The 17,321-nt window shown below is 52.7% G+C and overlaps 1 protein-coding gene across 7 annotated transcripts in view; it reads right to left on the bottom strand.

The window, feature by feature from the left end:
- Nucleotides 1–319: 319 nt before the first annotated feature.
- The window catches only part of AKNA (AT-hook transcription factor), a 47,496-nt gene continuing 30,494 nt past the window's right edge, over nt 320–17,321 (bottom strand). For all 7 annotated transcript variants that reach the window (XM_084773733.1, XM_084773734.1, XM_084773732.1 and 4 more), the window contains 14 exons: nt 17,117–17,312; nt 15,391–15,536; nt 15,074–15,286; nt 14,036–14,255; nt 12,969–13,075; nt 12,031–12,242; nt 11,228–11,393; nt 8,355–8,531; nt 8,005–8,120; nt 7,278–7,424; nt 5,877–5,972; nt 4,937–5,053; nt 4,508–4,694; nt 320–2,263 (listed from right to left, as the gene is read on the bottom strand). In XM_084773733.1, the coding sequence (XP_084629859.1) occupies nt 2,023–2,263; nt 4,508–4,694; nt 4,937–5,053; nt 5,877–5,972; nt 7,278–7,424; nt 8,005–8,120; nt 8,355–8,531; nt 11,228–11,393; nt 12,031–12,242; nt 12,969–13,075; nt 14,036–14,255; nt 15,074–15,286; nt 15,391–15,536; nt 17,117–17,312 (2,341 nt within the window). In that variant the 3' untranslated portion in view covers nt 320–2,022. The remainder of the gene's footprint in view (nt 2,264–4,507; nt 4,695–4,936; nt 5,054–5,876; nt 5,973–7,277; nt 7,425–8,004; nt 8,121–8,354; nt 8,532–11,227; nt 11,394–12,030; nt 12,243–12,968; nt 13,076–14,035; nt 14,256–15,073; nt 15,287–15,390; nt 15,537–17,116; nt 17,313–17,321) is intronic.

The raw sequence follows: 17,321 nt of genomic DNA on the forward strand, positions 1-17,321 counted from the left end.
GCTTCCTGGAAGGGGTCTCTGAGTCTGGCTAGAAGGAACTGCTCTTGTTATGAACCCCAAAACCCAAGAGGCACATTCGGGGAAGACAAAGGCAGAGGACCCAAGCAGCAGTGATTGAGGTGGGGAGTCCAGGTGTACAGTGCCTGTCACAAGGGTCTTTATTTCAGAAGTGCTGTCCTGTCACTTGCAGGGAGGTGAGCCGGGAAGCAGGAAGGTCTGTGTGGATGCCAATATGGTCACTGTACGAAAGCCAAGGCAAGGTGGCATGGTAGACGTAGGCTAGAGAGCCTGGATGTCACCCGGAAGTGTCTTCAGGGTATACCCATACGGGACGCGGAAGACGGTGACACTGTGAGATGAGACTGGCTCTCTGAGGCAAGCTGACATCTGTTCCACAGTTGAGACTGAAATTCCCGAGGCACCGCCCACTCAGTGGCAAACACAAGTTGTGAGAGATTCTTTACACTTAACTGGGTTTCCAGTCACCTAGAGGATATACTGTGTGTGTCTGTGAGGACATTTACAGAGAAAGCCAGGCACCCCCGAATGTGGGTGGCTTTGTGCCTTGGGCTGGGGCCCCCCCACTTAACAAAAAGGAGAAAACGAGTTGAGTATCTACGTTCATCTCTCTCTGCTAAGCTCATGTCTGTCCTGACTGGATGCAGTCAGTATGACAGGTTCCGTATCCTCCTGACATGGTGGGCTGTGTCCCTCCTCACCAGTGGGCATTCCACTCTTCAGTTGCTTTTCTCAGCTATTTTGTCACAGAAACGGGGAGAAAACCACCTAATGCAGGTGGGTCTGCTTGTCAATAAACTGGGGCGCAATGGGAATTGTAGAACAGTGCCACATGCCTGCCTAGTGTCAAGCTACGCACAGGCAGAGGGTGCGCATTGCTCTGGAAGGAGACTCCGGCCTGGGGTTGGCAGACACTCTCTTGCTGACTGTCCCCCACCATCCCCGGCCTGAGGATGAAGGGCCTTCCTCAGCTGGCCTCTCTAGGCAAATGAGGGACAGATGTCAGTAGAAAGGCAAGCATTCTGGAATGCTATGCAGCCAGTATCCAGGTGGGGAGACCTTAGCTGGGCATCTACTTCCCTGACCACAGCCTCGTCTTTAGAAACCACAGGCTCCTGATACACACCAAAGACACAAATAGCTTTGGGAATTTCTTTTCCCTTTCTTAAGAGCATTATTTATTTTCCTTCATTTGCTTTTATAACGAAAATAGATTTTTAAATGCCTCCCATATATAAACAATCTGTGATAAGCACACATTCCAGAAATGCTGAGGTCACTTTGCTATGGGATGGGGAAAGGGATGTTTGGCCTGGCCTCTTGGCCTCAGGCCAGAGCCTGGTAGGTAGCTTGGTCCTCTAGGGGATGCTAACAAATCCAAAGAAACAGTTGGAAGGTCTGAGGCTGCTGGGTGCCTCTACTCTGTGGGCTCAGGGGGGAAACTTCTGTAACCACAGAAGATCTGGGCATGTGTCACCTGAGGCCTCCATGCCAACACTATTATGGGTCCCCAAGTACTTCCCTGGCCCACAGGTTACCAGGAACAAAATCCCCCACTAGGTTCTCCTTGACAATGCCTGCCTCAAAGTGGCTATGACAGGCAGTTGAGAGGAATTCTGCCAAGACCAGTCCGTTCATGTCCTTCCCTGTCTTCTGAGAAGAGTCCAAGCTCAAGTTAGCTCCCCAGTGTAAAGAGTCTGTCCTGTAAGAGCCATACAATTAGCTGGAGGAGGACAAGGGCATGGGGGATGGCGAGGCACGTCTCAGAGGCTCTGACTTGAGGGGGGTAGCCATGATCACTACACCTCTTAGACGGAGCTGGTCCCTTGGATGCTCAACCAGGCCAGTGTCTCTCCATTTTAGACAAGCCACATGGACCCAGAAGGCGGCACTCCCAGGGAGGGGGCATGGCATCTTCCAGCCATCAGTGGCTCCAGGAGACTGTTGTCTGGGGGCCAACAGTGGCTGTCTGCCTCCTCAGTCTCTGAGTCTCCATCCAGGGAGTCAGAAGAGGCAGGAACCTCGCAGGCTCCGGGCTTGGCGCAGGTCAGCAGACAGGGAGCGGCTCAGCTGGCGGGTGGTGGAGCGCACGTTCTCAGCAGCCCGTGCAGCCTCGCTGAGTGCAGCCTGCAGCTCCTCCAGGTCACTCAGACCCAGATGGACAGAGTGCCGGCTTCCCCGAGATCTCCGGGCAGGCTGTGGGGAGGCTGTCCGGGCTGAGGTAGGTGCTGGGGTTGCGTAGTACCTTGGGAGAGAAGGAAGAGCAGGCATATGAGTATGGCAAGAGCCAGGCAAAACCAGTGGTTAATGGGTTCAGAGCCCTGGCTGTATGTCTACTTTACACCACTGTCTGTTTCCTTCCCAGTACAAGGCTCCATGTAGAGAGACGAGCTCGGATGGATGATGGAGACTGTATGTGTGAGTGCCTGCCCAGGAGCAGGTGCTAGGCACAGTTAGTTCACACCATCCTCTCACTTAGCAATCACTTACAGACTACCCACTGTGTGCTGCCTGTGTTACACTGGGGCTGCAATGGAGTTCTACCAGATTCTGGAGCATTCTCTAATCAGCAAGTGGCAGGTATCGATGGAAGGTGCTAAACTGAATGACTTGGCTTCCTGGAGGTGGCAGAGCAGCTGCGGGTCTCATACTTGCAGCTCATATGAGGACCAACTTGGCCTGTGAGTTCCAAGCTTCCCAGGGCAGAAGATGAAGACATTGGACTACAGAGCCTCTGCTGTAGGGCTGCATCTGGCCAGCAGGTGGCAGCACAGCACCACAGCAATTCTTATTTCAACCACGTAGCATGCTGGGTCCTGAAGCACTAAGGCTACTTAGCCACCCTTGAGGAAGCTCTGGCATCAAGTATTCCTCAATGTAAACATCTTGATCGCCCGTTTCGCAGAAGAAGCAGGTCAGGAAGCCAAAGCAATCTGCCCAAAGTCGTTCTCCAGCTGTTGGCCACATACTCCTCCCCTTCCTTGTGGCCACAACATTGGGAGCTCTTCCTCAGGCCCAGACTTTATAAAGATTTGCTTTGAAAACGGTATAGAACCCCGAGTCTCCTCATAGAGCTGCTAAATGGCACCAAGTCTTCGCTGTTCTAGGACAGGAAACATGGGGAAGGGCCCATACCCGGTGAGTCAGGGTCTGGACATGAAGCAAAGCTACGCTGAAGGAAGAAGAAACTGTACCCCAGGCCTGGCCCCTCTTGGAGAACCGGTACCTGCTGGTACCTTGGGCTTCTGTTTCTAAAGGCTCAGTTGCCACAGAGGCAGCTAGCACCCCGTTATCCACAGACATACTGTCTACTGGTAACATTGCATGCCAACAGATTCACTTTACAGCTGGTGGTAGTTAAGACTAGGGTGCTGTGAGGGGGCACAGGTGGAGACAGGGCTGGAGAGATAGCTAAAGTGTCATTTTTTGTCAGGCATGACACTTCCTGGAATCACAGGACAGATGCCACAAACATCCAAATGGGGTCTCGACACGAGCCTCGCTTAATCCTCTCACATCAGTACCTGGCAGAGCCGCCTCTCCCATTGGGCAGATAGAGAAACTGAGGCTTAAAGAAGCAATCCTCTGCCTCAGCCACAGCAGTGATGAGAGGAGAGGAGGCCTCCTCCTGTACAGCCATGTCTGAAGTGCCACCGGGCTGCCATGCCTAGTCACCATTACTCGGTAGGTGGCGTTCAACCCTAAACCCATCTAGCTGGTGGCCCCTGCATGCCAAAGTCACGGAGACAGGGCAATATGGAGCAGCAGGCACCACCAAGAGGGGGCCTGAGTTGCCAATGAAATGTAGGGGGTCCTGGAGGTACCCCAGAATAGAACGGTCTTCAGACATAACTCAAGATTGCTAGAAGAAAACCACGAGCTTCGGTTAATTACTAGAGCATCTGAGTTGGTTCTCTGGCAGAGGCAGGTGTGAAAATGAACACAGACATTGCAATGGGCTGCAGGGGCGGGGGGGGGGGGCGGGGAGGGGGCGTAGTGCACGGGAAAGCTGTGTAGTACCCACTCCATTCTCCTAAATCCAAAACCACCCCACTAATGAGAGTCAATTGAAAAAAGAAGTGAAAATTTAGAAACCACACATAATACACACACACACACACACACACACACACACACACACACACGCACACACACACACACAGCACTCCTTGCTCACTAGGAGAGAACAATGGCTAGGGTTCTAGATCCTCAGGAAGATGTAGCTCTGGAGACAGGGCCCTCTTGACAATCTAGTTTACAACTGGGTCCCCAGCACCCAGCAGTCTGCTCCCCCACTCAAGGGTTTGTTGAATGACTAAAAAAAAAAAAAAAAAAAAAAAAAAAAAAAAAAGTCTGGCTTGCACTCCATTTTCCATTCAAATAAATCGCAGGGAGGCACTAGCCGTGACTCACAGCCCTCTGACATGATACGAGCATGCTAATTTTTGCAGGTCCTCCTAGGCTGGTGCAGCTGGAAGGGAAGACTCACACAGTGGGTGGTGGGTAAGATATGATGGGAGCCGAGGAGATGTAGGCCAAGGCTGGTGGGGCCGGGGCTGGGGGTGCAGCAGCTAGGTACCAGAATCCAGGGGGCATTTGAGCTGGTGAGCCCGTCGGCCTGTTCTTCTGCTTGGGGCTGGGGGTGGAAGGTGCAGCTTTTCTTGGGGTGCTCTTCCCTGTAAAGGAAGAAAGGACACAGAGACATTTACCAGGACATGGGTGGATGCAGCCAAGCATGGTGGGCTAGCCAGCTGCTCCACCCCTTTCCAGTGATGGGCAGTGGGGTGCGTCCTGGGCAGGACATCCCTCTGAGAAGTCACCCCTCTGCTCTGATTATTTTGCTCTAACTGAGCTTACAGCGGTCCCAAGGTCTGGCCAAGACCATGACTGGAGGAAGATGCTAAGTGTTCATTCCTACCCGAGGGGCCTGAGCTGGGGCCATCTGCTTCTGCAGTGGACTTGACTTCACCACACAGGGGACAGCGGAGGGTGTCAGCAGCAGAGGGTCCGTGTGGCTCCCCAGAGGCGGTGCTGCCTGGAAGGGAAGAAAGAGAGGGCTGTCTGGAAAGGATGGCTGACTTCTATGTTATCTGACCTGGGTCTCCTGCAGAAGCCACCCAGGCTGCCTGCTGGAGGACCGTGTGGACAGCAACCATGATGGCATAAGCAGGCACATGCTAATGACTTTCATTTGTTAGTCCACAATGCCCAGCAGCTCTCTGGGCTAGCTGCTCTGCCCATCTCCCCTCTACAGTTGAGGAAACTGAGGCTTCTCAAGGTAGTACTCTGCCAAGGGAAGTGGCCATCTGGCACAGGCCCTCCAGACGACAAGCCCTTTTTGCCAGCTAGACAGCCCCAGTCCTCCCACGGGAGCCCAGAACAGTGGGAAGCCAGGGTCAGTGGCGGGTCCAGGGAACAGTCCCACAACAGGGATCCCGGTAGTCACTCGCTGTAGATACCCAGTGTCACCCCTGGCTGAGCATCATACTTATCCGCTGGCTCTCCAGGCCTCACTTGGCCAGTACACCCCCTGGGAACCTCCCATGCCAAGTTTGGTCATGTGCCCCAGGTCTGTTTGCCCTGACCACTCTGCTTCCACGTTGGTTCCTTAGGTACAATGTTGGGAGTTGCTGAGTGAGTGAGTGAGTGGGAAAGTCTGTCAGGACAGTGATCCATGGTGGGGAGGGGCCAGTGCTCTGGAGCATAAAGACCTGAGTTCAAATACTGGTTCCACCACTTGGAAGCTGTGTACCCTTGAGCAGTTACTTGCCTCTTGCAAAATAGTCCATGTTCAGCTCTGACAAAATTTCCCAATGGGGAGAGGCTAAGCTCCAGCTGACCAAAGTGCTGTCTCTTACCTGCGTACTGGGTCCTAATGGGCTGGCAGTGGGGACAGGAGGCTGTGCTGCTCTCCTTCAGGACAGCCTTGGGTGACAGAATGTGGTACTCCTGGCCTAGAGAAGAATCCAGAAAGATCAATGTCAACACCTATGTGGACTCAGGAATGGTTTGATTGTCTCTTTCCTCTTCCAGTGGTTTTGCTAATTGTCCTGTGTCTATCTCCTGTGCACATGTGAACACACACACCATGGGTCGGCCTATCGTACAAGTGTGTACACATATGCACAGAACGCAGATGCCTGTTTATTACTGCCAGCTCCAGGCTCCTTGCTGCAGCTCTGCTTCTAGAAGTAGCTGCCAGTTCTTGCTGTGTGGAAGCGATTAGCACACCTAATCGTGGAAGCTGGTGTGGCAGAAAATGTCAAGGCTGGTGCCATGAGTTAGGAGTCAGTGTTGTCCCTTCCTTGCCTGGGCTCAGCCATGTCCCTCTCTGGGCTGTAAACAGCAGGAAAGAGGGAAATTGTAGGGCCAATCTCTGGGACTGCAGCAAGGACATAACAGGATTGTATTGGGCAGCCAATGGAAATACCTCAGTGCCACTAGAAAGCTGGCTAGTCCCAGTCTCAAGCTCCTGAACTCCCACTGGATGGAGGCGAATATGTTCTAAGTTCCCAGCAAGTTTGAGCACTTAATAATAAACACAAGGGCTGAGGCTGAGGACATGACTTGGTGGCTAAAGTGTTCACAGCACAGATGGGAAGACCAGAGCTTGGAGCCTTAACACTCATGTAAGAGGTGGGTGGGTGGTCACCGTGACCACCTGTCACCCAAGCACTCAGGAGGTGGGGGAGAGATGAACTCCCAGCACAGATGGTCACTGGGACTACCTGAGTCAGCGAGATTCCAGGTCAGTCAGAGATCTTGCCTGTACCAGTTGGTTTTGTGTCAATTCGACACACACTAAAGTCATCAGAGAGGAAGGAGACTCAGTGGGAAAAAAATGTCTCCATAAGATGCAGCTGTAGGGTGTTTTCTTAATTAGTAATTGATGGGGAGGGCCCAGTCCATGGTGGTGCCATGCCTGGGTTCTAATAAGAAAGCAGGCTGAGCAAGCCATGAGGAACAAGCCAGTAAGCAGCACCCCTCCAAGGCCTCTGCATCAGCTCCTGCCCCCAAGTCCCTGCCTGTTTGAGTTCCTGTCGTGACTTCCTTCGATGATGAACAGCGATGTGGAAGTATTAAGCAGAATAAACCTTTTCCTCCCCAACTTGCTTTTTTGTCATGGTGTTTCATCACACTAAATAAGACCTATACACACAAACATGTTTACCCATGTGCCCACAAGCAAGGTAAAACTAAGCCGAGAGCTGAGCCCGGGGCTCCATGGTCCAGCACTTGCCCAGTGTGCACAAGCTTACCTGTGTATTGACCCCGGAAGGAGATTCTTTCCGTCCGCTTCAGGCTGCCCTCTGGTCTTGTCTCTTCCTGTGCAGCCCACGGAGGTTTTTTAAAGGTCCTGCTCTTCTCAGATGACAGCCGAGGGGAAATGGATTCAGATTTTGAACCTGGGGTGGAAAAGGAGCCTCAGAGAGTCAGGGGAAGGTCTCAAACTGCTGAAGGAATGAGCACAGCACAAAGGTGATGCCTGGGTTTTGGCCTTGGGTCTTCCCAGGAGACCAAGAATCCACACGTCCAGAATCTCAGCCTGGAGCCTTGTGGCTCTCACACATCTGTCCGGCAACCCCAGATGGCGGATGCTGTTATTTCTACATGGTTTGCTGTCGCTTCATCTGCTCAGAGCACGTGACAGCTTGGCCAGGGACAGGAACTGGGGTTGAACCACACAGTTCAAACTCCACAGCTGTGCTGTGTCACTGAAGTCCCTGCACTCTAGACTTCAGTGTCCTCAGCAGAGCATATATCCCCCCTTGCAATGGAGGCTGGTGACCATCTATCTCTTCAAGATTCCTCAAGGCAGCTGCTGAGTCTAGAGATGTGCTTTGTCCCAGAGCACACCACCAGCTCCAAACATACATACAGATGACCCTCTTCAGGCTTTTTTTTTTTCCTTTCGGTTTCCTGACCACAGAGCCAACACAATGGCTGGAGAACCCCAGAAGCTAGCCCTAGTCTCTGGTCACTTACTTAGGAACAGTCTGGGTACATCCCGAGGCACCGAGGAGGACCTGGCTCGCCGTCTTCCTCTTGGCCCAGCTGGCTCGACACCATGAGGCTCCACACACAGCCTCTCAGAGGATTTACTAGCAAGGTGAAAGACAGAGATCACTGGATTAAGTTTTAGGGGAAGTCTTCACAGATGACCATGGCGTATGTGCACCCTTGCCATAAACTAAATAAATGTAAAAATAAAATAAAATAAAATAAAAAGGCATAAGAATGAGCCAATGGAGTGTAGTGTTCTGAGTCCATGTGCTCAGAGAGACTGGCCGAATCTATAGGCAACAGAGGTAGGTTTTGGGGTTGGAGTCTTTTACCTGCCGTAGTGAGAGCTCCAAGAGGGTGAGGAAGCCTCCAGCTTTTCCTGGGTCTGAGTGGAGTGGTTGAAATCAGAGGCTCCTTGAGATGCGCTGCCTGGGTGTGGCCGGTGCAGGCTGTCCTCAAGTCTTAGGCGGAGCCTCGACACCTCTGCCTGTAGATCCTTGATGGCCTGGCTGGAGGGGTGGGGAGACAGAATCTAGAACATCTGAGCAGATAACGGAGCTATTGGGACCCCAGTGTATACGTGGGCAAGATCAGACTGTATAGCCCAGGGATCCTGGAATGTCCCTTGTCACACAGCTTGACACCTTTCTGGGTTTCTGTTCCACAAGCGAATCTGGGTGACGCGCCTGTAAAGCTGAACCCCCAAACATGCAGGCTCAGCTTCTCAATACAGAGACTAGGTACAAAATAGAAAACCCCGAAGCTGGCTTGGTGGCACACCCCTATAATCCCAGCACTTGGGAAGCTGAGGCAGGAGGACCACTATTAGTACAAGGTCAGTCTGGGTGACATAGAAAGCACATATACAAACACCTGTAGACTTTCCATCCCGTCCTGCCTGGGTCAGGGCTGTGCTGCCTTCCCTGCTTCCTTCAGGAGCTGTACCCCTGTCTGAGCAGGGCTCCCCACTCCTTTTCCTGCAGATCTTCCTACTGTCCATGCTGCTCCCAGCGGAAGACACTCGTGCAGTACATTTGTCTCCACAGCCCTGACCCACAGGCAGGCAGGATACGCACCCCATCTCAGAACCCCAGACCCAACAGATCCTGGGGAACATTTCTGGATTCAGGCATCAGGAGGAAGAGAGCAAATGGTCCCAGATTAGAGACAAGGGGGGAGTGAGCAGGCTGAAAGATGAAGGTGTTGTCTGCAAGGCTGCCTGCTGCCCCCCCACCCCCCGCCGACCTGTAACCTGCCACTCCACCCTGTGAGACCTCTAGACACAAGCCCACCTCCTGTCCAAAGGGAATAAAATCACATGTTCTGACTTGCTAGGCCCCTGCCTCACTGAGTTCTCAGGGTCCTATGGCCTTGCCAGGACTGCTGAGGACAAACCAACCAACACCCTGACACGGACCCTATGCACTGAGTGCCGCCAGAGGCTGCGTTTGGCATGGACATCTTCCAGGCTGAGGTGGGCTCTGGAGCCACTGTGGTATCCAGGCTGGGGACTCCCCTCAGGATCCCAGAACGCTTGGGTGAGTGTCTCTTGGTGTCCTTTGTGAACATGATCTCTGTGGTGACTGCCCACAAAGGCTTCGGGACCTCCCTCTGGCCATGTTCTAGCAAGCTGTGTATATGTACCAAGCATGGGTCTCCTTAGTGATCCCCAGGGAGACGCTTGCTGGGGTTTCCAAGGTAAAGCCCAGGGGCCATGGTGGCTGCAGGAGTGAGAGCTCCCAGCAACCTGGTTAAACCTGCGGCACAAAGCTTGGCTTCCTGGCCTGGAACCTAGAACACAGCATTGGGTGTCATCTGTCCTCTGGCCGGATCTGCCAGGCTCTTAGGCTTCCTGACTTAACACTTTAGTTGCCCAAGGTTCAGCAGGGACTGTAGCTCATCTTTCTCTGCAGACTCTCTCCTGACTCTGCCCAAGAACCAGCAACCAGCCAAGCAGCCATTAAAGTCCTTCAAGTTCTCCCTCCTCCCCCCACCCCTGCAACCCTCTACTGAGCCTTAATGATCACCAATCTCAGATCCACAACAGCACAGCAGCTCTTCTTAAAAGTGTCCCTCCTTTCCTGAGTGCAGAGTCACCTTTCCCCCACTGCGGCATCCTCTTGGCCTCTACCCCATGGTCTCTGTGCTGAACTCAGTGGCAGCTAAGGAACTTCTAAAGGCGTTCCTGTAGTTGTTGCTCTCAACACATACCACCTCCTCTCTAGTCCGGTGTCATGCCATCCGGTTCTTCAGAGGAGATGTGTACCCTCACCACCTGGCCTTCATGTATGCTGTTTCCTCTGCCAGAGATGCTCTTCTTTTAAGGTTCCTGCAGCTCTTAGCTTCCTCCATGATCAAGTCTCAAACTCTGCATTCCCACCGTCCTTCAGACTCTACTACCAAAGGACTGATGACACTTGGGGAGCATCCGCATGCTTCTTTGACTATGAGATGGCGAGCATTCCAGAGTCAAGAAGAGTCTAGTCTCTTACTATCTCTCCAAGTCCTAGCACACCATGAGCCAAAGTGTGTTTCTTTTCTCTCCTCTCTCTCCTCTCCCTGCCATCTCTCTCTCTTTCCCTGCTACATACACACAGACACACACACACACACACACACACACACACACACACACACACACACTATGCTGAGGTCCACTGACCATAACTCAGAGCAGCAGCTGCTGGGCAGGACTGTGTGCAGGGCAACAGACATGAGTGCACTAGCCAGGATAGCCTCGCAAAGGTCCCAGTGTGTTCCAAGAAAGTAACAGGTGGTCTTCTAGTCAACCAAGAAAACTGCTGAGAGACATGGCGGGTTCTCACCATCTAGCCCAGGCCTGCATAGAACCCATGATCCCCATGATCCTCCAGATTGCCTCCCAGGTGTTGGAATTACATGGTTGTGGTGGCCCCCATGCCTAGCTTGATATTAATCTGGAAGACAGATGTTACACAGCAGGGCTAGTGTGTGAGGGGTGGGTCTCAGAGTCAGAAGGATGCATCTGTTGCTCATTTCCCATTGGCTAGAGAAGAGTTCTTGAAGTCAATACCAGCCCTGAGCTAGGAGGCAAGACCCAGGCACATGTGGCTCCAGCATGGGCACCTCGAATATGTAAGACAGGTCGGGGCACTGTCATAGCAGCCTTCAGTCTCTTCCACTCTCCACCGAGTGAGGTGGGATTGCCTGGATTGTGCCCACTTACTCGCGCTTTGTCCTGGTGAGGAGGAGGTTGGCAGTGCTCTCTGCTGATCCATGGGGCATGGCTGCAGCTGTGGAGGAGCTTGGGGCAGGGTCTGGGCTGGTTTTTCCACTAGGAAGGAGATGTCTGGAATTCTGCTTCTGTCTTTTGAACTCGGACCTGGGACGTGCTGAAGAGGGAGAAAGAGGCAACACAGGCAGCAGGAATGAGCCTGGGAGCTTCAACTGAGGGTGGGGTGATGGGCAAAGAAGAAGTGGGAAGGTATGTGCGCGCGCGTGTGTGTGTGTGTGTGTGTGTGTGTGTGCGCGCGCGTGCGCGCACACGCGCGCGCACATGCTGGTGTCCTTGCAGGCTGGAAGTGTCAGATTCCCCTGAGGCTGGAGGTAGAGGCAATTGTGAGGGCATGATGGAGATGCTGGAACTAGATCCCAGATCTTCTGCAAGAGCAGAATGTTCTCCTAACGCCTGAGCCATCTTCCCAGTCCCTCTGTGTGATTTGGTTTTTGAGGCAGGATCTCTCATTGGCCTGGGGCTGCCAATTTGGCTAGACCCATCTTGGCCTCCCCAGCACTGGGATCTCAAACGGTACTCACCTGCCTTTTCATTTGGGCTCTTGGGGCTCAAGGGCAAGATAAACATTTTCCCAATGGAGCCTTCTCTTCCGCTGCTCCCCTATCTGCAACCTTTAATTTCCCTGTGCTGACCCTCCGTAGTATTTCCCACCCTGAAGTACAACACAAGGCTGGCTGTTTGATGCTGCAATTGGTACACTCTCTGGCTGCACCCTACCCAGGCTCCCCACTCACCCATGGTAGCCTCTGGTGCCTGCTCCAGGGGAGAGCTCCGTGCCCCTTGCCAGAGAGAGCTGTTTGGGCCGGAAGTATGCTGCTGGGTTAGGCTTCTGGGTGTGCCAGCCTCAGTGACTCTTCTGAGAACCACAGAACCCCTGGCCTTGGGATGGGAGGCTCCATCAGCAGGCACAGAGGCAGGGACTTGCTCAGCAGATGTCGCTACAGTGCTGGAGGCCAGGAGAGGAGGGACACACTGAGGTTAGACAGAAAGGCCTCAGGCCATGGTGCCCAAGCCCCTCTGTGTGCTAAAGCTTAGGGCTGCACATGTCCAGAATCTCAGTACATCTGGGGACTGAGGACAGCGTCGTCAGGGGCATTCTTGTTCTGACATTTGCATCGCAGCGCACCTATTAGCCATATAGAGGCGTGAAGCTTTGTTCATCCTGGAAAGTTCTAGCTCTTTCTTCATGTGCACACCTGAGTCACCAGCTGGGCCTCTAAGTGGCCAGTGCCCCACCCTGGGGACCACCAGTCTCCATGGCGACTACATCACTCCCCCTTTCCTGCATATCTCCTCCACCCTCAGCTTTCCCTTGAGTTTCTTCCGGTCTCTCTCCACCTGCCACGTTGATACTCTTTTGCCCATAGCATCCGGAATCTCACACTGCCCTCCCTGCAGTCGTGATCTACTCACTTCATTCACTTCTGCATTTGTTTAGTAAACAAACAAACAAACAAATCTCCCAGCAGTTGCTAATGGGCTGGGTGATATTCAGGTCATCACTTTCACTCTTGGGGCTTCTCTTCCCTTCTGTCAGCAGGAACAGGAACCAACACTGGGGTTGAGGTGAGAGTGTGCAGATGCTGAGACTACGGACCCCTGATCTGCGCCGCCACAGACGCTTGGATTTCTCCAGATACCCTAGGCATGTAACAACGGTGGGCTAGAATACCTGACATGGGAAAGCCGGTGCTCTGGGGTCTGGGTGAAGGGTGACACTATGCTGGTCTCTGAGCCCACGAAGCCACTGTCTGTCTCTGGTGATACCATCCAGGGCTCCTAGAATAGGCCACAGTCTTTAAGTCTAAGGAAGGTACTCCTGTGCATTAGGAAGACCCTCCCAGATCCTGGCCTCACTTTCCCAGGGTTCTAAAACCCCAGGCTGTCTGATCCTGTGGCCAGGTTAGTGTTAAACTCCCTGTCCCAAGAGGAAACTGAGCGGGCCTTGCTGCCCTGAGGACGGGGCTCCATCTGGGCTCTTGGGAGAGATGCTAGGGCTTACAAGGTGCAGAAGGAGGAGGGAGGAGGAGGGAGAAGGAGAAAGAGGAGGAGAAAGCCTCAAACCATTGTTTTTTGGTACAGGCAGTACCATGGGCTGTAGAGATGCCCAGGACAACATATGTTATACACATGCCAGCCCATGACTTTAAAGCAGGACATAGGGAACACGAAAGTGATGAGGGCACCCAGCCACCTCAGTGTTCTCAGGGTCTAGTGCAGAGACTGCCAAGCATAGGTTCATCAGACTACAGAAATGTGGTATGTGCATGCACATGTATGCCCACATAAAACTGTATATGTGTTTGCCTCTATGTAAGGGTGTATGTGTGTGTGCACATATGCCTGTGTGTGTGCGTGTGTGTGTGTGTGTGTGTGTGTGTGTGTGTGTGTGTGATATACACAGCCTCAGTGCATTTCATCTATGACCTTTCCACCCTGGAACAGTTTGAGAATTACCACTTGCTGGTGTAAACGGCACAGTTAGGAACAAGGCCCCAACTCTGCCACATGGTGAGACATATGGGCACAAGCCACAGCTCTGGAAGGAGGCTACTAGCAGAGGAACAGGGCTGGCAGTGGCATCAGGCCGAAATGCTTACTGGTGGCCAGGCTTATGGTCGCAGGAACAGGAGTAGTGTCATGCAAGAAGGGTAAAACAATAAAAGGGCCAGTGAGAGCAAAGGGCAGGGACAGCTCAGACACCAGGGGACCTTCAGGCCATCGCACAAGCACACTCACCTCGATGTGGGGCCCACCAGGCCGAAGCAGAGCTTTGCGGGGAAGGAGCCCTGAGGGCCCGCTCTCTTCCAGGCTGGTCAGGCTGCTCCGATGTGACACCATGGCCTTGGTGCCTCGCTGAGCCACTTCAGCTGGATCCAGGCCTGGTGTGTACCTATCTCTGGCCATGGATGTCCGGAAGCTTGGTGGCTTCATGGATACCTCCTGTTCCTCATCTTCCCTAGCAGGGAAGGAGATAAACGGCATTCCTCAGCCCCCATGTAAGCCATGTGTCCCAGACCTAGGGGCTCAGCATATCCTCAGAGCACCAGTCCAGGGGCAAGCTCTGGCATCAGATACACATCCCTGGGGATGCATCGTAGCTCTGTCACCTAGCTGTGTGACTTAGGGCAACACTTTCCACCCCTGAACCTCAAGAACCTTTTAACTGTAATGTAGGAAGCTAAAATAACCCACCCAGCACACCATAGCATGAAAACCATGAAGACATGGCTGAAGCAGAGTTTCTCAGAGCCCAGGGGCTCACATGCCCCCATTCCTATGTTAGCTACTTCCACAGACGTCCATGGACTCAAAAGACAATGTTACTACAAATGCAAGACCAAAATTTTGTGTTACAAATAGAAACTAACTTTGAAAATAATATAAAGGCTGGAGAGATGGCTCAGTGGTTAAGTGATTCACCTGTTCTTCCAGAGGTCCTGGGCTCAATTCCCAGCAACCACATGGTGGCTCACAACCATCTATAATGAGATCTGGTGCCTTCTCCTGGCATGCAGGTGTACATGCAGCTAAATCAGTCATCTACATTAAATAAATAAATACATAAATAAATCATTCTTAAAGGAAAAATAATAATATAAGGAACGTGGCAACAATATCACAGGTGAAATATTTTTCCCCCTGAAATGGGTCTTGAACTTGGGTCATGCTAGGCAAGGACTCTTAAACTGAGCTATATACCTAACTTTTGATTGTGGTGCCAATGGCCACCCCTGTGTGGGACACTGGAGCTTGTGACGGAGGCCAGGGACTTACTGGATAGCAGCCCGATGGCTTTCCTCAGCCTGTGCTGGGAGCTGTCCTGGTGGTACCCTCATGGCTTCTGCTTTCCCTAGAGCTGTGGCTGGACCATCAACTTCCAAGGTGCCATGATGATTCTGCTCCTCCTCCTCCTCTTCTTCCTCCTCTCCCAGGTCCTCTTCATCTTCCACCCTCAAGACTTCAGGGAGGGACTTCACGCTGAGGTATCTGCAGGAGGATATCCAGGGGTGTCATCTCTGCCCATGGGTGCAAGCAAGACCCAGTGTAGCTGGCCCAGCAGTGGCCAGTGCCTCCATCCTATGGATACTCACTGCTCCAGAAGGCCATGGAAGTCCTGCTCCACCTGAAGCTCTGGGAGGTCTCTAGGGCTTTCCTCTGTCTTCATGCTGCCCGGGCTCACCTCTTTGTTCATGGGGAGCATGCGTGAGCTTCCAGGGGAAATGGTGGCGGCAGTGGGCTGGGCCAAGGAAGTGGGGGACATAGGTTAAGCATCACACTGAGCACCTGCCTCTGCCATCTCATGTCACATGCTGAAGAGCAGGACACAGTGGACGTGTTAGTCTCCTGTCTCCCGCCATTCATTCATGTGTGTGATACTCTGTGAAGGCTGCAGGATCCTCAGGGCTGGCTGCTGTGAGCTGGGCTTCTGGTAACTGCCAGGCATACTTCAGACGTGACTTCTCCTCAGTGCCCCAGCACACACCTCACATGAAAATTAAGGCTGGCATGATATGTTAAAGCCACACCAAAGCCAGGGAAGACAGCCTGCCAGAGGCTTCTGTCCCCACCTCCCCCCTGTAGCCTGGCCACCTGGGCTTCCTGTCAGCACAGGAAATGCCACCTGCCAGGGTTGTTCCGTCTGCTCGGCAAGGCTCAGGGTGAGTGCCCAAGCCCCAGGGCCAGCCTTCTCAGCTCACTTACCTAACGTACTAACCCTATGAGCAGCATAGTCCACACAGGCCAGGAGCAGGAGCTTAGGGACACAGAACTGTCACCACTGCCATCTGTGTGGTCAAAGCTCACCCACCCAAAGGAGAGAATAGTTGTCCCTTAACAGACTATGGTGTGGAAAGAGGGCTCTGTTGAAAGCACGTTCCACACAGAGCTGTGTCTGGTATCTTAGCTTTGTAAGAATCCATAAACCTTGTCCCTTGCTCTAGGCTGGGGCCTGGAAGAGGACCTGGCTGCCTTTTCTCTCACTGCCAATCAAATCTGATCAAATGAACCGTCTGAGTCTTGTTTAAACTCTTGTACTCCTCTCTCTCTCTCTCTCTCTCCCTCCCTCCCTCCCTCCCTCCTGCCCCCTGCCTCCTGTCATTCCTCAGCCTCAGTGCCTTCTGTGCCATCCTCTGCTGAAAACTCAAGGACAGTCTAATTCCAGTTTAAGACATGACCACAAGCTCCAGCATCACAAAGTCCATGCTGGTGTCTCCAGAAACATGGCAGACTATAGCCCATTCACTTTCCATTGAATGACTTGTTTACTGGTCTGCTATACAGAATGAGTCCCACTTATTTTTTATTTTATTTTATTTTGCGCTTTTGATTTTTGATTTTCCAAGACAGGGTTTCTCTGTGTAGCCTTGACTGTCCTAGACTTATAGACCAGGCTGGCCTCAAATTTTCAGCCATCCCTGCCTCCGCCTCCCAAGTACTGGGATTAAAGGCATGTGTCACCGTGGCCGGCAAGTCCTACTTACTTTATTATTTCATTTAAACATTACTTCTTCAGAGACAATATGTCTCCTCCTCCTAGTTGGTTAGTGCCTTCCCATCACTTCCACAGAACCTGTACTTCTCTTGTGGAGTGCTGTCAAAACGGTAAGTCCCTCTACAACTAGTCCTCACCTTCAGATAGCTATGTAAGGGCAGAGGTCACCTTCTCCACCTTCTGTCCTCACTGAATCCCCACAGTGTGTTATGGGGCCTAGAATGTGGCACACACTTCCTAAATATATATATATATGAAGAAATTAACATGGAATGAATAAAATAAAGAAATAGGGACTGGCCCAATGTGATGGAGCAAGGTAGTACCTCAGGGTGGGTGTGGACAGCTGGTGAGGGCACTGGTCCTGAAGGCAGATGGGCTGGCCGGGTCAGGAAGGGCATGGCTGGGGTGCTTTCCCGCAGGTCTGGCCTGCATGGCTCTGGCTCTCCTTGATCCTGGCCCATATGGTCCTGCAGCTCTTCTAGGCGCTGCCCTAGGCAGTATATCTCGGCCTCCAGCTCCCTGGAAGGA

The sequence above is a fragment of the Acomys minous genome (assembly GCF_964271855.1).
Source record: "Acomys minous genome assembly, chromosome: 1".
Taxonomy (NCBI): Eukaryota; Metazoa; Chordata; class Mammalia; order Rodentia; family Muridae; genus Acomys; species Acomys minous.